This window comes from Eptatretus burgeri, chromosome 14, assembly GCF_056783735.1.
Source record: "Eptatretus burgeri isolate ZD-2024b chromosome 14, Ebu_testis_v1, whole genome shotgun sequence".
NCBI classification, from domain to species: domain Eukaryota; kingdom Metazoa; phylum Chordata; class Myxini; order Myxiniformes; family Myxinidae; genus Eptatretus; species Eptatretus burgeri.
This window is the reverse complement of record NC_140974.1, coordinates 36,556,874-36,583,182: the sequence shown is the minus strand read 5'-3', so window position 1 is coordinate 36,583,182 and position 26,309 is coordinate 36,556,874. Positions and strand designations below refer to the sequence as shown.

Sequence of the window (26,309 nt, the reverse complement as noted above, 5' to 3'; positions counted from 1 at the left end):
GCATCAAGACAGCACCAACAAGGACTTGTAGGATAGCCCAAAGGTGTGCATACTCGCTTCTGAGCGCTCTCTCACAAGGGTTTGAATCTCGACCCAACTATAAACTTTCATCCTGGTTACCTGGTGTTTTGCAGGCAGGATGAGGCATCATTGTATGTGCCATCCTTCGGATGGCCGTTAAATTGAAGTTGGTGGATGTTAAATATCCCACAGTGTCCTTCACGAAGAGCCGTTGAGTTATCACCTTGAACAAATTCCAAATTATTGTTCTAACCCACAGGGGGCGCTGCATCAGAGGAACAGCTGTGCAATTCCCCCATTACCAGTAAGCTGGGACTCATTTTACCGACCTCAGAAGGATTACCACATGACAGGGGCTTGAACTCAATACCCTCGGATCTTAAACCAGCCACCCTCACTGTTAAGCCAACACCAGACTTTGCGTTATCATGATTTAACCAATCATCATACAAACTTTTCTTTTATACAAATTTATTTGAAATATTGGTGGTATTATTGATTTGTAATTAATTTATCTGTAAAGGTCCAAGTGGTCTAAAGCTATAAATGGGCAAGGGTCCAAGCTGTTTATTCTTTCTTAAGGGTTTTAAGGTTGAAGGGGTCTGAACGGACTTAAGGGGTGTAAACGTCTAAAGGTCTAAAGGTTCTGGGAGTATAAAAGGTCTAAAGGGTGAAGGTAAAAGTGGTCTTAATGATCTTGGTGTCTTATCGTTCGAAAGGGTCTTACAGGCCTTTGGGGTCTTAGGGATCCTCTATGAGCCCTGATACCAAACAAAGTGGCCTGACATTCACTTTACCACTGAAAATTTCTTCCACTCCTCACTCACCCACCTTGGTATGCGGCAACACTCCAGAGAACTCTTTGTGGGGCTTTTTCAAGGAGAAGTATCACAACAGGGGCTTGAGTGTTATAGGGGTATCACGACTTGAGAAGTATCACGACAGGGGGAATAGGATAATTGAAGAAACTAGAAGCACCCGCTCCCTACAGGAGCCGTCAAGGGGGTCATGTTATTATATTTATGCCTGTTTTACTCCAAGTGTTCCCAGGATTACATACCCAAAAAATGGTTGCGATTGGTTCAGCCGTTTTTGCGGTACTTGGAAGCAGACAGACGGACAGACGGTGAATTGTAGTAAGATGGCTGCTGCAGTCATGACCTCTTTCACACAATTGACTCCACAAATGCAACACTCGATATCGAAGATGTCTTGGCGACAAATTGAGTAGTGCAAGGAGAGTTATGGAGTGCATGTCGATAGCATGATTAATTGTTTTAAGTACTGCACAATAAAATCTGTTTATTAAAAGAGTTTAAGAACGAATGCTTTATTGGGGAGGTGACTTCCAGGCCACCCTGGATATAAAACAAAGAGAGACATGAGAAAACACAGGTCGAGACTTCAGACAAATCCACAATTTTAGTGTAGAAATAATATGCTGAAATGCACCAAAATTCAAAATGTGGTTTAAAAATTCCAAGCACAAGCTATACGACGCAGAGGAATGTACTCATGTTTATTTTTAATGCATCAGTGAAGGTTACCATAACAAAATACATTTTCAATGGAAGATCTACAAATGCACCGATCACATTGGTGGACTGCAGTGTTCATTCTACAAGATGGTGGTAATCAAGTGTGTAAATATGGGGTTGAACCCACAACAAACCGGAGTGTTGGAAAGGGCTACACCGTGACATGACCGATGGCCCAAAATTGCAAACCGTAGTTATGTTGTTTTAAGCTGGAGACTTGTTAGGCTCATTTTTGGAAGGTGGATGACCCATTGAGGTTGTGCAGCCTGGTTGTCTGGTCGGCCCACTGCATACTGACCTCTTGCCGATCCGAGAGAGAGGCTGCAGACATTATGAAAAAAATGGTTTAACATCACTATATAATTAATGAAACCGAATCGGAGGTGAATGAAGGAAGAAAGCTGTTATTCCCTCAAACATTTATGTTCACTTTCTTTTAGCAATTTATTATGACAGCACAATTTGACAAAATAAATTGTCATGTTATTGGAATCTCTGCAGTCATGCTCGTTGGTTGTTATCTCCATTTGTGGGTTTCATGAAGTGGGAGGAAGTACTCCCAGAACTCAAAATCTCCGTCTCCTATCTTTTTGGTAAAGGGTCATGATTCATGACTCAAACTGTGAAACTTTGTTCTCGTAGCCTCATTCCAAGGGATCTTTTCAGAATCTTCACTAAACCTCTAACAGCCTCCACTTGTGGCAAGTTCGCCGTGATATTCCCCGGAATGATTTTTAAACACTCAGTAAGGGGTTTCTTGATCATTCCTGTCACTTCTATCACTGGTACAATTTCAGCTTTCTTCAATTTCCAAGTCCTCTTTATTTCATTTTTCAGATCCTGGTATTTGGTCATTTCCCTGATTGCTGTGGCGTTTAGTCCAAAGTCATTGGGAACTGAAACCTCGATCAACAATGCTGAATTTTCCTTTTTGTGTTTGAGCACCATGTCCAGATGCAATACTTTGCAATGTCAACACTTGACAGGACCATCTTGTCAAACGTGAGCATTACTTCGTCATTTTCAAGGATCGGATTTAATTTGTGTTTCCATGACTGTTCTGGGACTGGGATGTTGAAATGTTTAGAGGTGCCAGTGGATTACTCTGCAGACGCTGTCGTGTCTTTCTGTATGCAGCTGTTCCAACATGACTGTTTTACATCCCGAAAGGAGGTGACTGGTACTTTGTTTCTTCCCGCCAAAACCTGCATTTGCCCAATTGGCTCAATCCCATCATTTTCCTCAAGGCATTCGTGTAATGTCCTTGATGTTGAGCATTTATGATGACTCATTCTCCATCTCAGCAAATTTGACCTCCACTTTGCCATTCCAATGAACCTTCCTTGTCGATTCCTGTCCTGTTAAACTCTTTTTTCCATATCCCTGCTCTTTTGTCATTCTCCCATTTGTCAGAGTATATCTGCTGATATTTATTTTTGTAGTTTTCCTTTTTTTTTTCTTTGCAATCATTGGGGCTGTGTTTGTTTCTCTTTAGTTTTCCTGTGTATTAATTATCCATCATTTGCACCTGTTTTTGGAAGTTTGTTGCTGAATAGATTAAGGATCCCCTTTCTGGTTTGTTGTTTTCTTGCTCATGTACAAATTTCATGTGATAGTCTGTTGAGCTTTTCACATTCTCTGCTTGTCCTACAAATGATGTTCTGTGCACTTGATTAAACTCCATCAAACCACCTCCTCCTTCTCATCTCATTAAGTACAACCTTGGTATGCAGTAATTTTTTTTAGAATATCTTGTGAATAATTAGAAATTTCCTTGTTTTGCTGTCTAGATTCTTGATCTCTAATTGTGGCGAGTATATAATTGCAGAGCTGTATTGAAAAACCAGCAATGCAAGTTGATTTATAGCTTTGGTTTTATTTCTTGGGGAGAGGGATGACATCAGAATTGGTCTTATTCTGCATAAGTACTCTTTGCTGATTATTTTATGCATTTTTGTGTTGTACCTGGGGTCTTCTTCGATTCCAAAGTATGTGTAGGATGCTTCGTTTTCTAGTTCCTGTATTGTTGTACTTTAATCGATTGAGATGTCTGTTCTTGTACAAATGTACATTTGGCACATTTGTCAAGATCAAACTCCATTCACATATCCTCCGAGTACTGCTTTACTAGTTTCAGTTGATCTGCCAATTTCTTATCATTTGATACAGTGAGTTTCAGATCGTCCATCTACAGTAGATGTGTCACGTTTCTTTGGTCATTTTTTTGTTGAATGTCAGATTGTATCCATGTCCTGTTCATTGATGAAGTTACTCATTGGGTCCAGAGCCATAAAAAAACAGGAGGGGGAAAGGCTGTCACCTTGTAAGATACCATGTCTTATCTTTACTCCTGTGATTTGAATCTTTCCTTCAAAATAAGGTAGTATCAGAGTTGTGTTCCAGAGCATCATTGCTTTCTCAATCAATGTGACAATTTGGGGGTCAATTTTGTATACTTGCATGCATTTTATAATCCATGAATGTGAGCCACTATCAAAGACTTTTTTGTCATCTATACAGCCTGTGGATAAGTTGGTTTGCGTGGAAACACGTGTGCAAGAGTGATGCTTAAAATGCTGCCATTGTGGATTTCCCCTTTGTGGTTGTTGCCTTTTGTGATATTTAAAAGGAGATCTATCTCTGTTTTTACTTATTTCTCTAAATTAAACTCCTTTCCTTTTTCTCTTTGTTTTTATGCCCCTCGAGTTAAAGAAAAGTGTCCTCTTCAACAATTCAATGGTGTGTGTGTGTGTGTGTGTGTGTGTGTGTGTGTGTGTGTGTGTGTGTGTGTGTGTGTGTCTTTTGGTGGAAAATCCATTGTATAGTTTCTTGTATATTGATATGTTTATTATGTACTTATTTTATTCTTGTGGATTGACTGACTGCCTAGATGCAACTGAGGTTGTGGATCGACTGATGTAGGTAATCTACTGATGTGGGTCTGTGACCAAGGTTGTGGATTTGCCGTTTGGAGAGGTTCTGGGCTGAAAGGATCAAAACCTCAAAGAAGAACGGTGCCCAGATGATGATCCATGTGGTCGGGAAAGTGTTTGTGTGTGTGTGTGTGTGTGTGTGTGTGTGTGTGTGTGTGTGTGTGTGTGTGTGTGTGTGTGTGTGTGTGTGTGTGTGTGTGTGTGTGTGTGTGTGTGTGTGAGAAAATTCTTAGGAACAGTTGTGTGTGAAAAAACGAAATGCATGTGTAACTTTTCTCTGAGGTCTCGTGAAAGTGGAGTACATTGGATACTTTTATAGTTTTTAGCTCGCCTGTTCGAAAAACAGAGCTATAGTGATACCCCCGGCGTGAGCGTGAAAATGTTAACGTTTTTGGTGCAAGTTATTTTTTCCTTTCTAATGTTTTTATCTACCACATTATTTTTTATATGCCATATATATATGCCATATATATATGCCATATATATATATATATATATATATATATATATATATATATATATATATATATATATATATATATATATATATATCGGGGCGTATTATGTGATACCGGTTGTCCGTCAGTGCCTGTATGTACTCTAACTCCCAAAGTTTTCAACTTTCACGTTTCATATTTGGTACTTAGGTACAGACTGTGGAGACGGTGTGTCGTGACATACGTTCGTCATCTAAAGTGGTTGCCATGGCAACCAGGATGCTGTTTTCCATCCGTTCCTGTCTGCACTCTAACTCCCAAAGTTTTCAACTTTCACGTTTCATATCTGGTACATAGGTACAGACTGTGTGTCGCGACATACGTTCCTCATTTAAAGTGGTTGTTATGGCAACCAGGATGCTGTTTTCCATGTAGTCGCACAATTCTGTATATTCCTTCTTGTTCGGGCGTATATTGTGTTCACTTGCGCTCTTGTTACTGATTACAATATACAAATACATATATTGCTTTAAAATTATTTGGATCGGACTTCACTGCAATGCTTTATTAAAAATAATAATTATTCGACGAGTCTTTTAAAAACGATAAATGTATAAACAGGCAAGCATTAGGTGGCTTTGACACCAACTCTGGTTTTTTTCCGGTTCCTCCATGTCCTTCCACAAAGTTAAGCAACACAACTTAATTAAAACTAAAATTAGATCGACAAAAGTATGATATGAGTTATTGGTACTTGTTTGTTAAAATAAACCAACCAATTTTTCATGTTTCATCACTGGGTGGGACCAATGACCTGAGCAAGTGTAAGGTGTTGAAGATGGGAAAGAATAATTAAAATAGAGACGACATGATGCAAGAGGTAATTTTGGAGTTTGTCACACAGGAGAAGGATCTGGGGGTGGTAATAGATATGGGAGGTAAGCAGGCAGCACAGTGCTAAGTAGCAAATGGAAAAGCAAATAAGGTTTGAGGTTGTATTTGGAGGGGGATCATTTCTAAATCAAAACAGGTAGTGTTAACATTGTACAGAAATTTAGTGAGGGCCACATCTCGAATATTGTGTGCAGTTTTGGTCACCACAACTTAGAAGGACATAGCTCCCATAGAGAGGGTTCAGAGCAGGGCTACTAGATTGATTCCAGGCCTAGCTAGACTCAGCTATGAGGAGCGGCTGAAGGAGACAGGGCTTAATACACTAGAAAGGAGGCGGTTACGAGGAGATATGATATAGACGTTTAAGATAATGAAAGGTATCGATAAAATAAGTGCAAATGAATTATTCAACAGAGGAGACAGTGATAGGACCAGGGGGCCATAGCCTGAGAGTAAAGAAGAGGAGAGTTAAGACGGTAGTAAGGTCGGGGTCTTTTTTCTCAGAGAGTAGTTAATGCATGGAATGGTCTCCCTGGAAAGGTAGTGGCAGCAGAAACAGTAGATAAGTTAAAATTGGAATAAGATAGGTACATGGAAGTTATGGAGATAGAGGGGTATCGGGATGTTGGCAGGACTTTTCGGTGGCTTGATCAATGATAGGTGATTGTGTGCATGTGTATGGAGTGCTGTTGGTGGGGGTCTCGTCAAAGGGTGTTGTGTGGTTCGTGTTGTGTGTTTTTTATCCAAGCCCATGCCCCCTCCCCCGAGGTAAAAAATACAAAAACTACAAAAAAATCCACAAAACGCTTAATTTAAAATAAATTTTTTTTTGCATTTTCTTATTTTGATCTTGTGTTGTTAAGTTAGTGTGGTGTTGATGTGGTGCAGGCATGATGGGCTGAATGGCCTTCACCTGTGTCTAATTTCCTTGTGTGAGGTATTAGAACCACTGTGGGAAGTAGGGAGAAGCTGACATTTCCGGTGTTAGCCCTTCGTCGAATCAAAGAAATAAAACTCTTTGCTTCCAACGGTCTTCATGAGAAAGACTAATTCTTCATGCTTTCACGTTTCATGACCCGGTTTCATTGCCTTATGCCTTATTCTGCCGACTTCGATTTGCAATCAATGACATCACAAATACAAATATAGAAATCATCTCAAAATGCAAAGCCTGTCCACATTGCTTTGTACTCAAACTAAACAACAGCTGAAAAAAAGAGTTTAATTTATTAAATTGTGTTATCCATATTCTCAAAATGTTTTTTTGAAAATTTAATGGCAAAAAACATAATGACCTGGACATACACACAACACACACACATGCACACGCACACGCACATGCACACGCACACGCGCACACGCACACACGCACAGACGCACACACGCACACACGCACACACACACACACACACACACCAACCAACAACACACACACAATGGTGATGAGGAGGAGGCGGCGCCTCTCGTCAGGGAATGATGAGACCAAACACCGTGCCGAATAACAACTTTGAAGGGAGCGAAAACTGCAATGAGGGCATCAGCCTTGGTGGGACAAAGGACTGTGCATGTGGCACCTGGTGTCATGCCATTTGACATGTATTTGAGATGCAGCACAAGCCTGCAACTGCGGTAGCTTCAATTAGGTCAAGAGCCACACATGTGGCGCAGGTGTCACACTGATCGACACATGTTTGGGATGCAGCCTGGCCATGCAGCCTGTAGGGCTTTTTGACTCTATCCTGCTGATGCAGGTGAGACTGAGCTTCGATGGGGTCGAGGACTATGCTAAATATAACAGCTTCGGTGAGGCCGAGAAGTTTGGGACGTGGCTGACCCGTGGAGCTTGGAGCACTTTGTTGACCCCTTCCCGCCAATACATATTATATGTGATTATACATAACACATACACATATATTATACATATTACATACACACTGACTATCAAAAAAATAATAGTTAAGGCCTGTCGCAGCGAAGTGGGAGCCACCCTGTTCCAATGCTTGTATTTAAATAACAGTAAATAAACACAAATATGAGTAAACGAGCCTTCTTGAAACCCTCACAGTCAGTTAGAGCATTGAAAAATCTATAAAAAAAAAATGTATACTTTAATGACCGTCAGATGTCAAGATCCTAAGATTCATGTACGTGAAATGCGATCAGCTGAAAAAGCAGTCATAATTCCAGTTTCATTTTTTGATTTTCAGATGTTGTTTAATTTATCTGATATTCGTCATTGGAACTTGGTTTTGAAAAGTTTATTTCAACAGAAAGAGTGAACTTTCCTTTCCAGAACATAAGTTACAGTTTGGAAATCGATCAAAAATTGGCTGAGTGGCATGTGATAGAGTGAAATTTATCCTAGTTTCACTTTGAATGCCTATTCAGGGATGAAAAAATAAAAGTGCCTGTGCTATTCTGTGAAGTGTGCTGAAAGTGGCTGAGATGAGGCTCATTTTACCAACAATAATCATATTATCTAATTTTACAAACATCATAGACATATTTTGATTAAATACCGCTCACTGACACCGCGTTTCAAAATTTAAAAATTGTCCGCCATTACGCGACAATCAATATTATACACAATACAATTTTACCTGAATCATTGAATTTGAAATCTCTTACCCCAAATGATACATTTCTGTCATGACCTTCTTTGCAGGAAAAATACAGGTTTGCCTCAATCTCCCTCAACAGTTAAAGGGAGATTTTTTTCTTGTCCGCCATTACGCGACGATTATGGAATTCTGGAATTATTGCTGAAATATTGAGGTGAGTGAATGTTTTAAGTATTTGGACATTAAAATAGATAAAATAGATGAATCAGATGGACTTCACAAGTCTATGAGCAATAATGCTCAAATATTTATCTGACAACCATTTGGAGGGAAGAAAATGTAATTTTTTATTCATATCCATCGATAAATATGAAAATTTGCCAAAATTTGATGCTATCGTGTCGTGACATCCTGGCCTAACAAGTGGAACGGATTGTCATAGTAAGTGTCCATGATATTTAAATGTTTATCAGTCTGGTTCCTTTCCTGAGTTGTGTTTGTCTGAATTGATAAACTGTTTTTTGCCTTGTATTCCATATATGCTCCAGTTTATGGAATAGTTGATGATTTGATAATTTCATGGTTCATTTTTGATAATTTTTGGTCAGTTTTGGAACGAAGTGGCTCCCACTTAGCTGCGACAGGCCTTAACCACACAAATATCATCTATATAACAACATGTATGAGATAATATTTCAGCTAATCCTCATTTTTTTCTCCTTCATAAGTTTCTGCATGAATGAAAATTCACAGAAAATAAGAAAAATGTTCGCTAGTAGGGGGCTGCAATTCCCTAGTATCCGCTCTCCACTGGTATCCACAAAAATAGAATGAAGCCGATGCCTATCTACCTGCTTGCTGGAAAAAATCACAAGCCAAGAACTCGTGGATCCGATCAACTTTGGGAGAAGACTACTTCACCAGAACCCTGCTACAAAAAGCTTTGATCAAAAACCAGCACATAATACGAACCTGCTAAACTCCAGAGAATATTAGCTAAGACTTCTTTGGAACATGACCTCTTGAGGTGACCTATTGACCTCTTGAACATGAGGAACATGACCTCTTGAAAGAGAACATACAAATCATAAAAAATATTGCCTTCATAAAAACCTTTAAGTTTATTAATCATCCCTAAAATTTCCATTTTTGGAGCTGTACGACACTGACAATGATGCCCATGATGCCTACGACCTCTGGGTCTCCTTCTGATTAGATTAACAAAATAATTGTTACAAAAATATTACCTTGATAAACTGACCCAGTACCTTGTACCCTGTCATTAAAGCCCAAAGGATAGATCACTCTTAGTGTCCTGATCCAAAAATCCTGTTTGCATCCTAGTTCAACATCACACTCGTCTTTTCTCTCAAAATTATTAACATTAACTGAGTCTATAATTTGAATATAACTATGACTAAAAACATGCCCAACTTCATTGAAACGATTATATAAATATATTTTAATACCAGGTGACACAGCAGACCTTTGTCCATTCAAACGTTGATGCAAACATTGAGAAGATTTACCAACATATTGCGATCAACAATCTCCACCAGTGAGAAGATGAATAATGTACTTTGATTTACATCCCAACAAACATTCACAATCAACAACAAAAGTCTTACCTGTTACATGACAAACAAAAGTTTCACAAGTTCTAAAAACTTTACAACACAAACATCGATAGGAATTACAGTTTTTTAAAACACCTTTACAAGTACTTGACAAAACATACTGACTCATTCTGACACTGTATGCTTTTTCGTTTTGTAAGCCTGACATTATTGTCACTTTTCAGTTTTAGACTTCGTCTGGTTGGCTCAGACCAGACAGAAGAGCCAGGCTGACCAGTATACCTATTGGCGAGGGGGTGCCTTGCTTGAGGCAGGCGTTACCTGGTATAGAACTGAAAGTTCTCCCACTTACACTGACAATGCTTATCGATCAGGGTGTGACAGGCATTACTCCAACCTTAAAACTGGGGAAAAAGTCATCAGCCGCTGGTTTTTCGTGAACATGAGGGCAGGCAGCTCATGCCCCAAAAATGAAGAGAGAAATAGGGTGCAGGTATTGGGGGGTTGGGTATTAAACCGGGAACTCGGAATAAAGAGAGGTATGAAACAGTAAAAGTAACTGTGAAAGAAAATTACGGTATAATTATAACATAATTGAAAGTTACGTATAATATGTGTGTAATTATATACACACATATTATACGTAATTAAACATTATACGTGATTATACTTTTAATATACACACTGTTTATACATACTGTCTGTGATTATACATATTATATACCACCATATTATACATATTACTGTACAGACACATATATCATTGTACATATTATACATGATTATACATATTAGATATACACAAATATTATACATATTATTGTATAGACACATATTAGATGTGATGATACATATTACAGACATACACACACACACACACACACACACACACACACACACACACACACACACACACACACACACACACACACACACACACACACACACACACACACACACACACACACACACACACACACACACACACACACACACACACACACACACACACACACGGGGCTAACGAGCTAACTTGTCACCTCATTGATGGCTCCAGCTTTTTTGTTGAAATCTTTGCTCTCGCAGATCATCGATCTGATAAACGGCCCACTGTCAGTCATCGTCATCCATACTTGGCACATGTATGTATCCTGCTGGAAGAAAGCGAGGCAGGCATGACATGAGCAGAAATACGGGACTTTCGAAATGATGTATGAATATTAAACCAGGTCTTTCACGCAGGCATTGTGTGGGCGTTTTAAGTGACTTGGTTCTGATCGGCAGGAATTTTTAACCTGCCGTTGCGAGCGCAAAATCTGGAATTCAAATCGTCTTTTCAAAACTTTTTTCACCATTTAGATGAAGGAGTGGCAATTTCAGGAGAGTTAACCATAATTGTGCTGCTCCTAAATGCAAATCCAACTCACGGAAATGTAGGAAATGCGACAAGTACCCATGGATGATAGTGGGGCAACTTAGCATAACAATTGTGCATTTTGTGAGGAAAGCACCAAATTTGGCACACTAGTAGCCTTACATATTATGAACAGATTTGGATATTGGGCCATCTCAAAACTTTTGATGGCAGTGGAAAATGGCTGCCACAGCCATCAGCGGATGAATTTGAGATGGCCCAATATCCAAATCTGTTCATAATATGATGGGCTACTAGTGTGCCAAATTTGGTGCTTTCCTCACAAAATGCACAATTGTTATGCTATATTTAGCTAAGTTGCCCCACTATGAGAGGTGTTGAGTTCTTATTATTTTTCAATAGTACAAGCGAGCGTCAGCCGGGAAAAAAGCACACAGACACACACGGATGTTTCTCCTTTTAACAACAGAAGCAAAAATCTAGTATAATTACCTCCACCACTGAAGGTGAGAGGTTAAGATTTCACCATTTTCTGTCTGTTTGTTTGTTTGTTTGTTTGTAACTTACAAAATCAAAGATTTTTCAAGTGTTTAGGTTAGTCGATTTTGTTATTCCATTTCTCTGTTTGTCTGTCTGTTTGTTGCCGACAGGTCAAAATTTTAAGCCGATCTTCACGAAACTTCACCACATAGAGTTTGTCAAAAGGAAGAAGCCCATTGTTTTTGAGGTCAAAAGGTCAACATAGGCCAAAGGTCAACACCTTCGGTGAGATTTCTAAAATCCTCAAATTTCATCTGATTGACTTGAAATTTGAAGAGGATTTATATTTCAGGTCACTGAATTCAACCAACCAATTATTTTTAAGGTCAACATCGACCAAAAGGTCAACATAGGCTCAAGTTCAACAACTAAGGTGAGATTTCCAAAATGCTCAATTTTCATCCGATTGACTTGAAATTTGAAGAGGATTCATATTTTACGTCAATTAATTCAACGAGCCAATAATTTTGAGGTCAACATGGACCAAAAGGTCAACAAAGAACAAAGGTCAACAACGAAAGGTGGTATTTCTAAAATCCTCAATTTTCATCCGATTGACTTGAAATTTAAAGAAGAGTTTTTTTTCCGGTCACTGAATTGAACCAGCCCATTCTTTTTGAGGTTCCCATCGGTCGAATTTCTAAAATTGTCAATTTTCATTGAATTCATTTGACATTTGAAGAGGAGTTGCATCTTTGGTCATTTAATTCAACCACCAATTATTTTTGAGGTCAAATTTGATTGATGGATTTTGCAAGTATCGTGCTCTGCATGCTGTCTTCTTCTTGTTTGTTTGTTAGATTGTGTGCAGGATATCTCAAAAACTTGTGCATGGATCTGGATGAAAATGTGTGGACAGGTTGAGTGTGCAACAAGGATTAAATGTTTTGATTTTGGTGAAGATCCGGATCCAGATTAGGCTACTAGAATTATTTAAGTAATGCTTCACCATTGAGAGATTGGGCCAAATATGATATATAGCACAATAGCTCATAAAGTTGTGTATGAATTTGGATTAAACTAGGTGGACATGTTGGGTGTGTGACAATGAAGAATTTTTTTTTTTTGTATACATTGTCGAGGCTGGTATGAGAGCTAACACACAACACACAACAAGAGGGGCAGGAGACAAAAGGGGTGGGAGGGGGAAGGACAAAACAGTGGGGAACAGAGACATTAAAAGATCTGCGGAAGGGAGAGGGATGGGGCAGGGAACACGGGGTGTACAAGATGGACACTACAGGGATTTTCGGGAAGAAAAGCAGGGAATTTGAAGGAGGTGGGTTTGGGGTGGATTAACGTAGGTAGAAAAGATCGAGGATTTGGATGGGGGAAGATAAGAGGTGGTGGTGAACAGATGTCTTGAAGGCTGGGGGGGGGGGAAGAATGGGATTGAAGAAGGTGTGGGAGTTTATTCCAAAGGCGGGAAAAAAACAGAGGCATGAAAGAGTGAAGGTGAGCAGTGATTCATGATTTTGGCAGTTTCACCAGAAGGGGGTTGCTGGCAGATATTGAGTGCCTTGCAGAAATATGGGGTGGGGGGACATATCGCAGACAGAGCAGGGGGGGGTACCGGAGAGAAGATGGTAGAAGAAAGAAAGACCACCCACCTGCCTGTGGTGCGAGGGTGAGAGGCCCAAAGACTGAGCCTCACCGTGGGAGATACCAATGATCCTAAATGCCTTGGTTTCCACAGCGTGAAGCCGAGAAACGTGAGAGGCAGGAGCACCAACCCAGAGGGGAGAGCAGTACTCCATCAGGCTGCAGACGAAAGCTTTGTATGTGGTCAGGAGCTCAGGTGGGCTGAGTAAGGACTTTGCATGATGGAGGATTCCCAGTCGGCGACTGACTTTGGAGGCCAGGTTGGAAATGTGGCTTTCCCAGGAAAGATCATGACAGATAGTGAGTCCAAGAAGCTTGAATGAAAAGACTTTTTCCAGAGGATTGTTGAGAAAGTAGATGGGGGGAGGGGGAGGGGGTTCTAAACAGTCCTTTTGGAGAGAAAAAGTGACTGTGCGAGATTTGTCCAGATTGAAAGACATGTTCCACGTGTTGGACCAGTTTGTGATTTTACCCAGATCTGCAGTGAGCGAAGAAGCTGTTGCTTGCCGGTCTGAGGGATGACAGATGGTATGGCAGAGGGTGGAGTCATCAACAATGAGAAAAATAAGATTTTCCAGAGAATCTGAGAGATCATTGATGATCTTGATTCATTGTTGGTGAAGATCCGGATCTGGATCTGATTATTTTAAAGTGATTCTTCACCAAAGAGAGAGAGAGGCGAAACTAACATATATCACCACATCTCAAAAAGTTGCAGACAGATTCGTACGAAACTTGGGTTTGGATAGGTTGGGTGTGTGGCAAGGCCAAATTTATTCAACTTTGGTGAATATCTGAATCTGGATCTGGATACGAGAATTATTTAATTTATAAAATTATTCTTCACCATTGAGAGATCGGGGTCAAAAACGAAATAGTACTGTATAGCATGATATTTCAAAAATGTAATGGGCCCAATATGTTCTCGTGGATCAGGCAAACGTGGCGGAGGTATGCGCTCTACTGAGAGCCCTTCTGGTGTCTCTTTTGGCCCTGGAAATAAACAAATAATGTATTTATAACAGCAGTCAGCTCTCACTCCCTCCACCCCACCTTCCTCCAACATGATTAATGGTAAATATCATAATTTTAAACTTACTCTGTGTATTCACAAGCCTGAGATATGTCCTTCACATCAGTGTTCCGAAGCACCTATTCCAGATGCCCGGCCCATTCACTGGTAGCGTTCCATCAGGAGTTTATGTCGCACACGCCCATTCACCTTGCAGCGATAGACATGGTCAGGAGGTTTGTAGTACAAGCCACTGCCCGTTCGGTGAGTTGAGAAAGTTCCCAAAGTCTTTCGTTGTGCAAAGGCACAGCCCTGACTCTTAGATACTTTTCCAAGTATTTTCAGCTTATTTCAGAAGCTTTGTGAGCCATTTTAGATAACGATCCTTATCTCCGTCTCACAATATACTTTAAGGTGCCTAGAAGATCGCTATTTCAAGGGATTTCTGCGCATATGCATTGAGTATTCTGCGGCGGAATACGTCGTTTCAAAAGTCCCGTTTCTTTGAATGGTTCAGAACACAAAAGTTATTGGCCTGAACTCCTTTCTTTGATGGCTTTTTAAATATTCCAGACAATGGACTAAACGGTATATGGACTTGGTGAAAAACCACAAGTGCTAATTGGCATTATTTTGAAAATCGTATTCATGAAACAACACTGAAATAACAAATGCACTGCCTCCAAGGATAATTTTTTTTTATTTTTACATCTCCAAGGAGAAAACACAATGAAGGCAAATGAGTCATACTCACCAATCGTGAGTCTGTTCCGAAGGAGCATCTCTTCTGGTTGTTTTGCTCTTCCGGGAAGCACATCCTCTGTTTTATTGTCACAGTGGCAAATGATGTGTTCCTCCACTCTCGGAACTGAAAGCACACAGCCCCTTCCCAATCATTTAATGGCCTGCCTTTGACTGCACATTTTATGGAGTTTTATCCACTTTTATGTCATTTCATCAAGTTGGTCATTCGTAATTTTTATTCATACCAACAGATTATAATGACAACAAACATATGCCATGGCATGAAGATCAAAACAACTAAAATGGGCATTCAGGCATTTGAAATTTTTGTCTCAACAAGGTTTACGGGCAAATACAACCCGTCGCTTTGCTGACGGGGGGGGGGTATTAAGGAGGGGTGTTGAGAGAGAGAGAGGGAAGGGGGAGAGAAAGGAAGAGAGGAGAGAGGGAGGGGAGAGAGAGAGAGTGGCAGGAGGGAAGGGAAGCTAGGAAGGGGGGAAGAGCGAGGAAGTGGGGGAGGGGGGTGGGGAGAGCTATGCCTTACCAAACATTGCTACCGTGGGAGGGAGGGGTGAGAGAGAGAGGGGGAAGTATGAAAAAAAAGAAGAAGAGAGAAAGGTGAGGGGTGGAGGTGAGGTTAGTAAAGAGAATGATATGTTATGCTTGATGACTGAACACACACACAAAAACAAACTCATGTCAGAACAACTGTATGCACAATGACACAACAGAGTTTATAATGTAATCTGCTGGCACATCTGTAAAAACTTTGATGTCCCAGTTCCAGAAAATTTGTGGGAACATGAAGCAAAATTAATCACTGAAAACATGGAAGTAATGATTCCATCGAGCGTGAACATCGAAAACAAAGCGTTGCGACCAAATAAAAAATAAAAAGAGAAGAAGACATTGTTTATTGAGGTGTTAATACCAGCGACTTTGGATTAAATGATGCAGAAATCAAGAAAATCACCAAACACCAAGACCTTAAGAATGAGGTGAGAAGATCTTGGAAGCTGAAGAATGCCAAAGTTGTACCAGTGAAAGCTGAATGTATAGGAATGATGACAAAGAACCTCACAGAGATATTAAACATAGGAGCATTACCCCTGGGCGCTCACCTGGTAGTGGTTGGATAAGATAATCAGGCAACCACTTGTAGACATGGATGACCCACAAAATATATAATGGAAAAGAAAGTAAATACCTATGGATTTTTTTTTAATGCCATGAAAACCTTGGTACATCACAGGTGATAAAGGTTTGGGTCAAGTTTCTTCGAAATTGTGTGTGGCCTCAGAAAAGAAAGCAAATACATATTTTTGGGGACAACCCCTCCCCCCCCCCAGAGAACACCTGAGAGCACAATTTTTTTTTAATGTTGTCAACAAACTTTCGTACATAATGGCTGGTGAAGATGGTGGTCAAGTTTCATCGGAATTGTATGTGTAGTTTTGGAGAAGAAGGCAAATACAATTTTGAGAGGCAACCCTTTTAAATCCCCTTAGAGCAGTTTTTTGTAATGTCATGAACAGACTTTGGTACGACATTGGCGATGAAGGTCGTTGTGAAGTTTCATCGGAATTGTGTGTATTGTTTAAGAAGAAAGCAAATATCTCTTTGGGGAGGCAACCACTACCCCCCCCCCCCCACACCCCGTAAGCTCCCTCTGTAGACCCATTCAGACCCAGTTTTTTAATGTCATCATGGGTGATGAAGGTTGCGGTCAAATTTCATTGAAATCATATGTGTTGTTTCTGAGAAGAAGTTGAAAGTATTTGTGGACGGACGGTCGGACGGACGGATGACTCACCATCACAAAAGTTTCCCAGAACTACTTTACAGGTAAGCTAAAAACCATCGCTGGGAATATTATAACAAACAAACTACAGTTGGAAGCTATCCGGGGCTCAGCGACGATCCTGAAGAGAGTCATCGGCACAAAACTTTGATAATAGAAAACTTCACAACTTGGTCCATGAATCATCACCCCCAACTGAAATTAAGGTGGATACTTTGAGCCCACCCTGGGAGGATTCCATTCCACATTCTGAAACCCACATATGTAGATACCAATCAACGACACACACACACACACACACACACACACACACACACACACACACACACACACACACACACACACACACACACACACACACACACACACACACACACACACACACACACACACACACACAGCCTTTTTTAGTACAGATTTATATCAATATTTTGAAATGATAGCAAATCACCCAAAACGGAAACATCAAACTACGTACGTAATTGCCGAAAGAAAAGGACCCCTGTGGACTGTGCCGTCATGGATGGCAAAAGAAGGTTATGAATCACGGCGTTTCACTCAATTAATGTAAACTTTTTGCTCATCCCATCATTTTTTCTTCACTCAATGTAATCGCGTCCAAACAGTAGAAAAAGTTAAGTTTAATGCTTTGCTTCAATAAATACACTAAGTTCGAAAAATCGTTAATATGTTCAAATTTTTGGATTTCACTCCAGATTGTAACACTTATTTTGTTCACCAGATCTGATTCTAAAATCCAACATAATATTTCGATTATACACTTTAATTAGTCCGTAAGAGTCGATCGTGTTTCCAAATCGAGGCATGCTTGAATTGACCGAATAAAATGGAGGTGAAGTCTCCAGCAACCACAGAGGGCCGACCAATATGGTGTGTCGCCATCTTGGAAAGGTTTATTTTGTTTTTGTTTTTTATGATGAGCACCACCTAAATGATCTTCAAAAGGGGTGTTTTAAATAACCTAAACACCCAATTTTCATTATTTCACTTGCTTGGAGTTTTCTGAGTATGGATGCAAAGTTTCAGGCTGTTAGGTTTTATAGTTTTGGAGTCACGGAGGAGACACACTGACACACACAGACACACACATCTATATCTATCTATAATTCCAGCAATGTGTGTGTGTGTGTGTGTGTGTGTGTGTGTGTGTGTGTGTGTGTGTGTGTGTGTGTGTGTGTGTGTGTGTGTGTGTGTGTGTGTGTGTGTGTGTGTGTGAGCGCTGTTTCTCGACAACCACTGGTCCGATCTGATTGAAACTTGCCAGATATATTGCTGGGGACCTGAGGATGTGCCTTTTCAAGGTTTGATATTAATCGGACAAGTGGTTCCCAAGTTATGGCCATTTATTTACCAAACCAATGACAAGACACGTTGTTGCGTGGGTGTGGCCGATGGGGGAAGGGAAGCTCAGCCGCGTTCCCCATTACAGGTTACAACGTACGGGCTTCCGGAGAGTGATGACTTCGTGTATTCTAATAATTTCTCGATTCCTTATGTGCATTTATAGATAAACACAATGCCCCAAGTTATGATCGTTTTCATATTAGATGGTGCATACATTTCGGTAACCTCAGAGTGAGCTGGTATGCTCCGAACCAGGAAGTTAATGTTTTTTTTTCTCTCTTCTCTTCTCTTTTTGTTTTTCCTTGCGACGACATTGCGAAAAGGCAAAATACGTTAGCGCTAATTGAATAATTGGCCATTAAAACGAAATTGCGAATAATCATAACTGCGATATGCGAACTTCTGGGCAACGCACGTACGGGCACGCGAGAGCGAAGAAACGGCCTGTTTGGTTGTTGTTTCTTGCTCGTGGTTTGAATATTTCTTTATTATTTTTTTTTTTTACGGGCACGTACTAGTATTACTAAAACTCTTATCTTGTACATATGTATGTATGTATGTTCCTGAAATCCAGCCAAAAACGGTACACTATAGCGCAAAAATTTTCAGCCCACCTTACTCACCTTGCATACCGTACTCATTCTCCTGCGGTGTGCAGTATCAAGTTTCGTTCAAATCGGGCAACGAAAAAATTATTAAAAAATCAATTCCCGATTCAGTCAAGTACTCTTTGGGAGTATTTGATCAATGCAAACAACCTCAGTGGTATAGTTCTCTGGAGCTATCTTTTTCTGTTTTTTTTTAAATTAATTTTTTTTTCATCAACCGCTATCACAACGGGAATCCAACGGGTTCACGGGTCATGTAGTTGCTGAGATTAGTATGGATTTGCACAAAATGATAGGTATACTTGGTAACAAAAGCTTGTAATGCACATCACCATTAAAACTTTGCAATCTCAGCCTTTCAAGTATGGATTTAGTATTTTTTTTTTAAATGGTTTTAATTTTTTGTATACAGAGTCAAGGCTTGTGTAAAAGCTAGTACTAGGACACTGAAGACATCAGGAGAGAGAGAAGAGAGAGGAGAGAGAGGAGAGAGAGGAGAGAGAGAGGAGAGAGAGAGGAGAGAGAGAGGAGAGAGGAGAGGAGAGAGGAGAGAAAGAGGAGAGAGAGAGGAGAGAGAGAGGAGAGAGAGAGGAGAGAGAGAGGAGAGAGAGAGGAGAGAGAGAGGAGAGAGAGAGGAGAGAGGAGAGAGGAGAGAGGAGAGAGAACAAACAAACAGTTTTTATCGAACTTGCACTCAAGTAAGACATACATTTGGTATAGGGTATCATCCCAGAGGTCTGGCAGAAAGGTGCGGAGGCAGGTACAGTATGCAAGTACAGACAGTATGGCAGGCAAATGCAGATAAATTATGGTGGGTGCTTCACAGGCAGGGTGTTGTATCACAAAGTGCAGTATCCCTCAGATGGATGTTCAGCCAGGTAAGCATCTGCTAACATTAGTTGGTGGATGTTAAAGATCTGACGGTGTCTCTTGCGAAGAATAAGCGAGTTATCGCCGGCACCCTCAAGAAGTTCCAAACACCTGCCTGACTACCATTAGAAAGGCAAAGGCAAACCACCCAGTGCAATCCTTGTCACGGGGCTACTTTAGCAGTATTTCATGATATTGTATGTGTTGATATGTTGCCCTGAAAAGCCCTAATAAAGATGAAACTAGTAGGTAGTTTGCTTGGTGAAACTACCCTTTTCATTTGCTTGATGACAACGTTTGACTTCGGCATCTTTGCATGGCGAGAAGCCCTTATTAGGCCGCAGTCAGGACGTCGTTACGGCATTCATCTACATTGAAGAAATGAGGAATCATCATCATTGTAATTCCCAACTACTAAAATGGTGATGCATGCTGATTGTGATTGGTGGGCAGAAGACACTGTGTCCATGTGGCAGATTGAACTTGTTTCCAGATCGTGCAGCATTAGCTGTGATGGGGCTCGACTTGGCATCCTCAACAATCACAGTTACAGTTGTATCATTTACCTCTATAATCTAACAGCTCAAAGGCATTATCTTCAAATTCTGATTGCGATGTACCGCACTCTATTATAGAGCATCAGTGCTGGGGAAGCAGTTTCTTGGTAAGGGTTATGCTTGGTGTTTTGCCTTTGTCTTCCCAGCAGTAATTAGGGCAGAATTTGTAATTTGTTCATGGTGCTGGCAATATCTCGCCAACTCTTCGCGAAGGACACCGTGGGATCTTTAACATCCACCAAGTAATGCTGGCAGACGGGATGCCTGTTTCACATCCATCCGAGCGACGACACATTGATGAAATACCCTACCTGTGAAACACCAGGATGACAGTTTATAGCTGGGTCAGGATTTGAACCCAGGCTAGACAGCATCGAGGCGAGTGTGCATACCTCTTGGTCTATATCTAGGCCATCCTGCCCACTCGATTTTCAAACAGATACATAAATATTTAATGTCTACATTGCATACGAGAAAGCACGACGTAGAAATATGTCGCCTTTCGGTCCTCCTGGAATGGATACCAGGATGGATGCGGAGACTCCAGTGAGCTAGTCATCGTCATCATCATCATCAGCATCATCATCTTCATCATCATCGTTTTATGGCCGTTTCCATGCTTACATGTGTAAGCCGTAGTTCACCTAATGGCTGCTTTTTCCAGGCTGCACAATCCCTCGCTAGCTCTCTTGTTAGACCTTTAACTCCAAGATAATCTCTCAACAACACATCCCATGTTTTCCTCGGATGGCCTCCAGCTCTCCTTCCATTCACATTCATATTTATTCACCTCTTCACACAGCTGTTTTCCCCCATCCTTTCCACATGTCGGAACCATCTCGACCTACCGCTACGCATTAGCTCACAGATGCTTTCCATACCTAACCTATCTCTTGATTCCACATTTGGTTTCCTACTTTTCAGTGTCACATCGCACATCCACCTCACCATTCTCATTTAATTTCGTTCACACCTCCGTTATTCTTCCTTTTTGATCACCCATGTTTCGCTGCCATACAACATCACGCTTCTCACGCAAGCTGCATACAGTTTCCCTTTAATTGGAGAGAGGTCCCTCTTGATGTCAATAGGAGGAACAACTCCCTAAACTTCCTCCAGCCATTTCTAATTATTGCAATCACTGCTGCCTCCACACCACCACCTGCACTAATCATATCACCAAGGTGACAGAATTTATCTTCACATTCCAGAGATATATCCCCATGAACTAACCTTTCCGCTCAAACTGGAGCCACTTGTTTACCTTTCGCAAACAGTATACTTGAAGTCAAGAATTACCTGCAGGCTACCCCTAATGCCACGACACCTCTTGTGCGTCCAACACTTGCAGGATTTACACAATGCTGAATTGCTACCAACACTTTTTCTACAGACAGCACAGGGCCACCTCCCTCTTTTTTTGACACTTCCTTCTTCCACACCACCAATCAGAACTTTCGTTTTCCCTGTATTCACTTTCAGTCCTTCGGCTTCCATACTGTATGTTTACCCATTATCTCTTCCACACTGTCAGCTATCAGCACTAGGTCATCAGCATACAGGAGCTCCCAAGGTCAGCCTCCTATAAATTCCTGTGATATAGTCTCAAGAACCATGATGAACGGGATTGGGCTCAAGACTGGCCCTTGATGAACACCCACTTTCACTTCAAAATCGTCACTCTGCACTCCATTTACCCTCACAGAGGTTTTTGAGCCATCATACATTGCCATGACTACCCCAACTAACCAATCCTCCACACGTAACTTCCTCATGGACCATTGCACCACTCCCTGAGGCACTCTATCGAACGCCTTCTCCAAATCCAAAAATATAAAGTAAAGTTGTTTATTCTTCTCCAGATATTTTTCCTGCAATTGCCAAACTATAAAAATTGCCTCCATCGTGCATGAAACCAAATTGCATCTCATCTCATCTCATCTCATCTCCTCTCCTCTCCATGGTCCAGCAACTTTAGACCTCCTATAGCTGCTCCAAACTAGTGATAACTCATAATAATCATAATAATAATAATATGAATCACCATATTCATTAAAAATGTCTTACCTCATTCACTTGCTGGACACTGTAGTAATTAGGTGCTGGAAGCCGTTCACCTGCCGCTTCCAGCAGCACTGCGATCACGTCCTCTGGCAGGTGGCGTGCAGTCGAGTAGGAGGATTGCAAGAGAAACATCAGCAGAATGAAGGCGAGGTGCGAGTTCAGTTCACCGGCCATGTCACACCTCGAGTTCTCAGTATGACCAAAACTGCTAAGTTTTGGAATCCGATGTTCTTCCTATGTGAGCTGTGATGTTTTAACTGATCAAGTTTGGCCATTCCAAGGACAGTCAGATTCCATTAAGGTTAAAAAAAATGAGACAGGATGGAGTAATAGAACGTTCTTTTAGACTTTGATGGATGTTGGTATGTTCCCAAGCGCTCTGATTCACGCAATCCTTGCGTTTTACTCCTCCGTTATTGATGCAACTGAGACAAACATTCGTCTGTTCACTAATGGAATGACCTGTCCTCTTTAATCCCAGGACTTGCGTTTGTGGAAATCTTAAGCAATACCTGTCACCTGTTACGCCAGTTTATGTAATAAAGAACGATTCCAGCCACAAAGCTCCGTTTTGTGATGGAACACGAGGCGATAACGAAACATTCTCTACCCACTGCGCGAAAAGCAGATGGACGCATTTCGCGTTAACATTTCCAATAACAAGCTCAAATGAGCGAAGATCCTCATCCTCTTAACGATGACGTCATAAAAACGAATATGACGTCATAAAAACGAATATGACGTCATTGTGATGTATCAGGTTTGCGATAAATTATCTGTGCTAATGCCCGGCTTGATTCCCGCAAACAAAATTCAAACGGCTTGCCTAGTTTCGGAGATAATGGTATAGGTGATTTCCATTAGCGGCGATATTATGACGTCAACTTTTTTTTTTCAAGGAAGAATTTCCAAAATTGGAGATGGTTACTGTCTGCACGTGGGCTTTCTGCATATACATGGCAAGTGTATATACACTGTAGGATCTGTCACATCCACTAACGATCAATGCTGGCAGATGGGTTCTCCGGCTTACCCCCTATCTGTCGGTGGGCGCACACGTCAATGTCTCACCCAACCTGTGAAACACCAACATGACAATTTAATTCTGGGTCGGGGTTCGAACCCAGCATCGAAAGCTCCTGTTGGTCCTGTCGGCCATCCTGTTGTGCATTTTTGTCGGCCATCCTACCAGCTTAATATGGAGGGGAGCTGGCCATACACTGAGCCAAGTGTCCATCAGGCGATTGAGTTGGAGTGAATGTACATAGTTCTGTGATGTTGGTAAGTGATACGAGCAAACAATGGCATATTTGCACAAATCAGAGGGGTTTTTTTTTTTTTTTTTTACAAATCCATTGATATAATTGACTGCGTTTTTAATTTTGATATTTAGACTCAAAATTTCAAACAAAACTTCTTCTTTTCTGTTTGATTTTGACTGATTTTGACACTCTGAAAAGGCATCTGACTCGCTGAAACTCGAGGGGAATCTTCTTTTTCTTCATTCGTATGCAGTAAAAGTCTGCGGGGTTGAATCATTGGCTGAGGGCAAGGCTGTGCTGCGGATGCAATGTAATTTGGCCATGCAGGAACTTGTGAATTGGCCGGCTACTCTTCGCGAAGGACGCCATATGATCTTTAACGTCCAACAATGAATGCTGGCAGACACCAAATCCCGTTTCACGTCCATCTGAGGGACAGCACACACATTGACAAATCACCCTACTTGTGAAACATCAGAATGACAGTTTATAGCTGGGTTGGGGTTCAACCCCAGGCTAGACATCTTTGAGGCGAGGGTGCGTACCTCGAGGCATCAAAATGTATGGAACCTCAATTGGATATTGCAGTGAGAGGCACGGATGTGATGTTAATGGCTTTGTGGAAATCGTGGGTGATCTACTCGGGGAGCACTCTGCGTTCTACTCTGTGCCAATAATAGGTCAACATTCGTGTGACTGACATGTAACGTACACTTGATACACTCGATCATGGAGGCAGCTCCAAGGAAATTTTTAAAGCTCCAGCAGTATCGAGATCAATCCACCAGGATTATCACAGACCAATACGCGACTTTCGAAGTGACAAATCTGCCCCAGAAAACCCCAGGAAGCTGACATGTTCTGGGCAAAAGAAAGTAGATGAAGCGTCTCGGATAAGGATTGTTACCCGAAATGACTCACAAAGCTTCTGAAATAAGTTTAAAATACTTGGAAAAGTACCTGAGAGAAAGTGTGCCTTTGCACATTGAAAGACTTGGAGAACTTTCTCAGCGAGCTGAACGGGAAGCTGCTCGTTCTACAAACTCCCGACCACGTGAATCGGTGCAAAGCCCGAGCGGACTGGCATGTGCTACCCAAATCCCTGGTGGATCACGACCAGTGAATGGACTGTGTATCTGGATTAGGCGCTTCTGAACACCAGTGGGAAGGACATATCTGGGGCTTGTGCACTTACTTTACAATTAATCATGTTTGGAGGTTGGGGGACGGGGGGGGGGGTTCGATGAGCTGAGAGGACTGTTATAAATATAGTTTATGCATGGTTGCAGGGTCACAAGATAGATTATCCCCCCCCCAAAAAAATCATCTACTGCTAAAATGAGAAGTGTGTGTGTGTGTGTATGTGTGTGTGTGTGTGTGTGTGTGTGTGTGTGTGTGTGTGTGTGTGTGTGTGTGTGTGTTCTATCCATTGCTCGCTTGTGCTCACAGGAAATGGTACGAACCCAACACGTCTCATCCACGGATACCGTCTTCCTATATTTCCACGAATCAGATATGTATTTAGAAACAGAACAATTATTTAGCAACAGCAGGTTAAAAGTACCTGCTAAGCAGAACTGAGTCAGTGTAAACATGCACACGGTGCATGCGCATAAGGCCTTGTTTAGCATTCATACAAGTCATTTGAAAAGTCGCTTATTGCCTCAGTGTTTCACCAGCTCAAAGCGTGAGTGAGAAAAATGTCTCGGTATCAGGCAAACATCAATCAAGTAAATCCCAATGCCACGGAGGATCGTCACATATGAGTGAGAAATCTATCAAGAGAATTGTCTATAGTACTGGAACCGTGGGAATTATACTCCCTCAGTATCTGAGTTACTGAAAAGATGGAGAAGGACACTTTCGTTGGAATCACCTCCACGTAACGTCACAACACACAAAATGTACCCTCTTTGCTATCACATGACAAATCAAAAGCGACGATAAAAGGAGACATGGTGGAGTAAACAGCAAAACCATGAGTGAAGATTCTTGGCATTTTGAGGAAAATTCAAAATAAAGACCAATTACTGCACCATAGTTTCAAGAAGGAAGCCAGACATAGGACACGGCATCAGCCCACGTGTCCAAAAAACCTGCTCTTCTGCTCTTGCTCATGCTCTCTCTCTCTGTTCTATTCACCCTCTCATTTGCTCAAGGTCATCTGCCATCTGCTTGTAAATCAGCAAACATTAATGCCCTGCCTAAAAAAAGGTGCAAAAACAGATCCCTGCAACTACAGACCAATCAGCCTTCTCCAAATCATCAACAAGGTTATGGAATCCATCATCACTTCAGACATAAAATCCTTCCTCTTCTCCAAAAGCCTGATTTCCGATCATCAATTTGATTTCAGAACAGGTCACTCCACCCTGGATATGCTGCTTCTGCTCTCCAAACAATGGACGGAGGTCCTCAATGCCAGACATGAAATCAGAGCCATATCCCAAGACATATCGTGTGCTTTTGACACGGTCTGGCACCCTGCCCTGCTCACCAAACTCTCTTCCTATGGTATCCAAGGCCATCTCAACTCATGGCTCACAGA

At 41.3% G+C, this 26,309-nt stretch overlaps 1 protein-coding gene across 2 annotated transcripts; it reads right to left on the bottom strand.

Annotated features, from left to right (window-relative positions):
• Positions 1 to 1,322: 1,322 nt before the first annotated feature.
• On the bottom strand, positions 1,323 to 22,778 carry LOC147012972 (uncharacterized). Of its 2 annotated transcripts, none has more exons than XM_085853440.1 (4): positions 22,503 to 22,778; positions 15,245 to 15,358; positions 11,002 to 11,115; positions 1,323 to 1,880 (listed from the first exon to the last, which is right to left on the bottom strand). In XM_085853440.1, the coding sequence occupies exons 1-4, from the start codon at positions 22,671 to 22,673 to the stop codon at positions 1,764 to 1,766; spliced, it is 516 nt and encodes a 171-aa protein (XP_085709566.1). In that variant the 5' UTR covers positions 22,674 to 22,778; the 3' UTR covers positions 1,323 to 1,763. The 2 variants fall into 2 exon arrangements, with proteins under 2 accessions (XP_085709566.1, XP_085709567.1); XM_085853441.1 differs by having other exon boundaries at positions 11,002 to 11,112; positions 22,503 to 22,777.
• Positions 22,779 to 26,309: the final 3,531 nt, after the last annotated feature.

Coding starts and splice junctions, on each gene's coding strand:
- LOC147012972 (XM_085853440.1), bottom strand. CDS start 22,673: ATGGCCGGTGAACTGAACTCGCACCTCGCCTTCATTCTGCTGATGTTT. Junction 15,359..22,502: donor GTGTCCAGCAAGTGAATGAG/GTAAGACATTTT, acceptor GTGTGCTTTCAG/TTCCGAGAGTGGAGGAACAC. Junction 11,116..15,244: donor TCGGAACAGACTCACGATTG/GTGAGTATGACT, acceptor GCTTTCTTCCAG/CAGGATACATACATGTGCCA.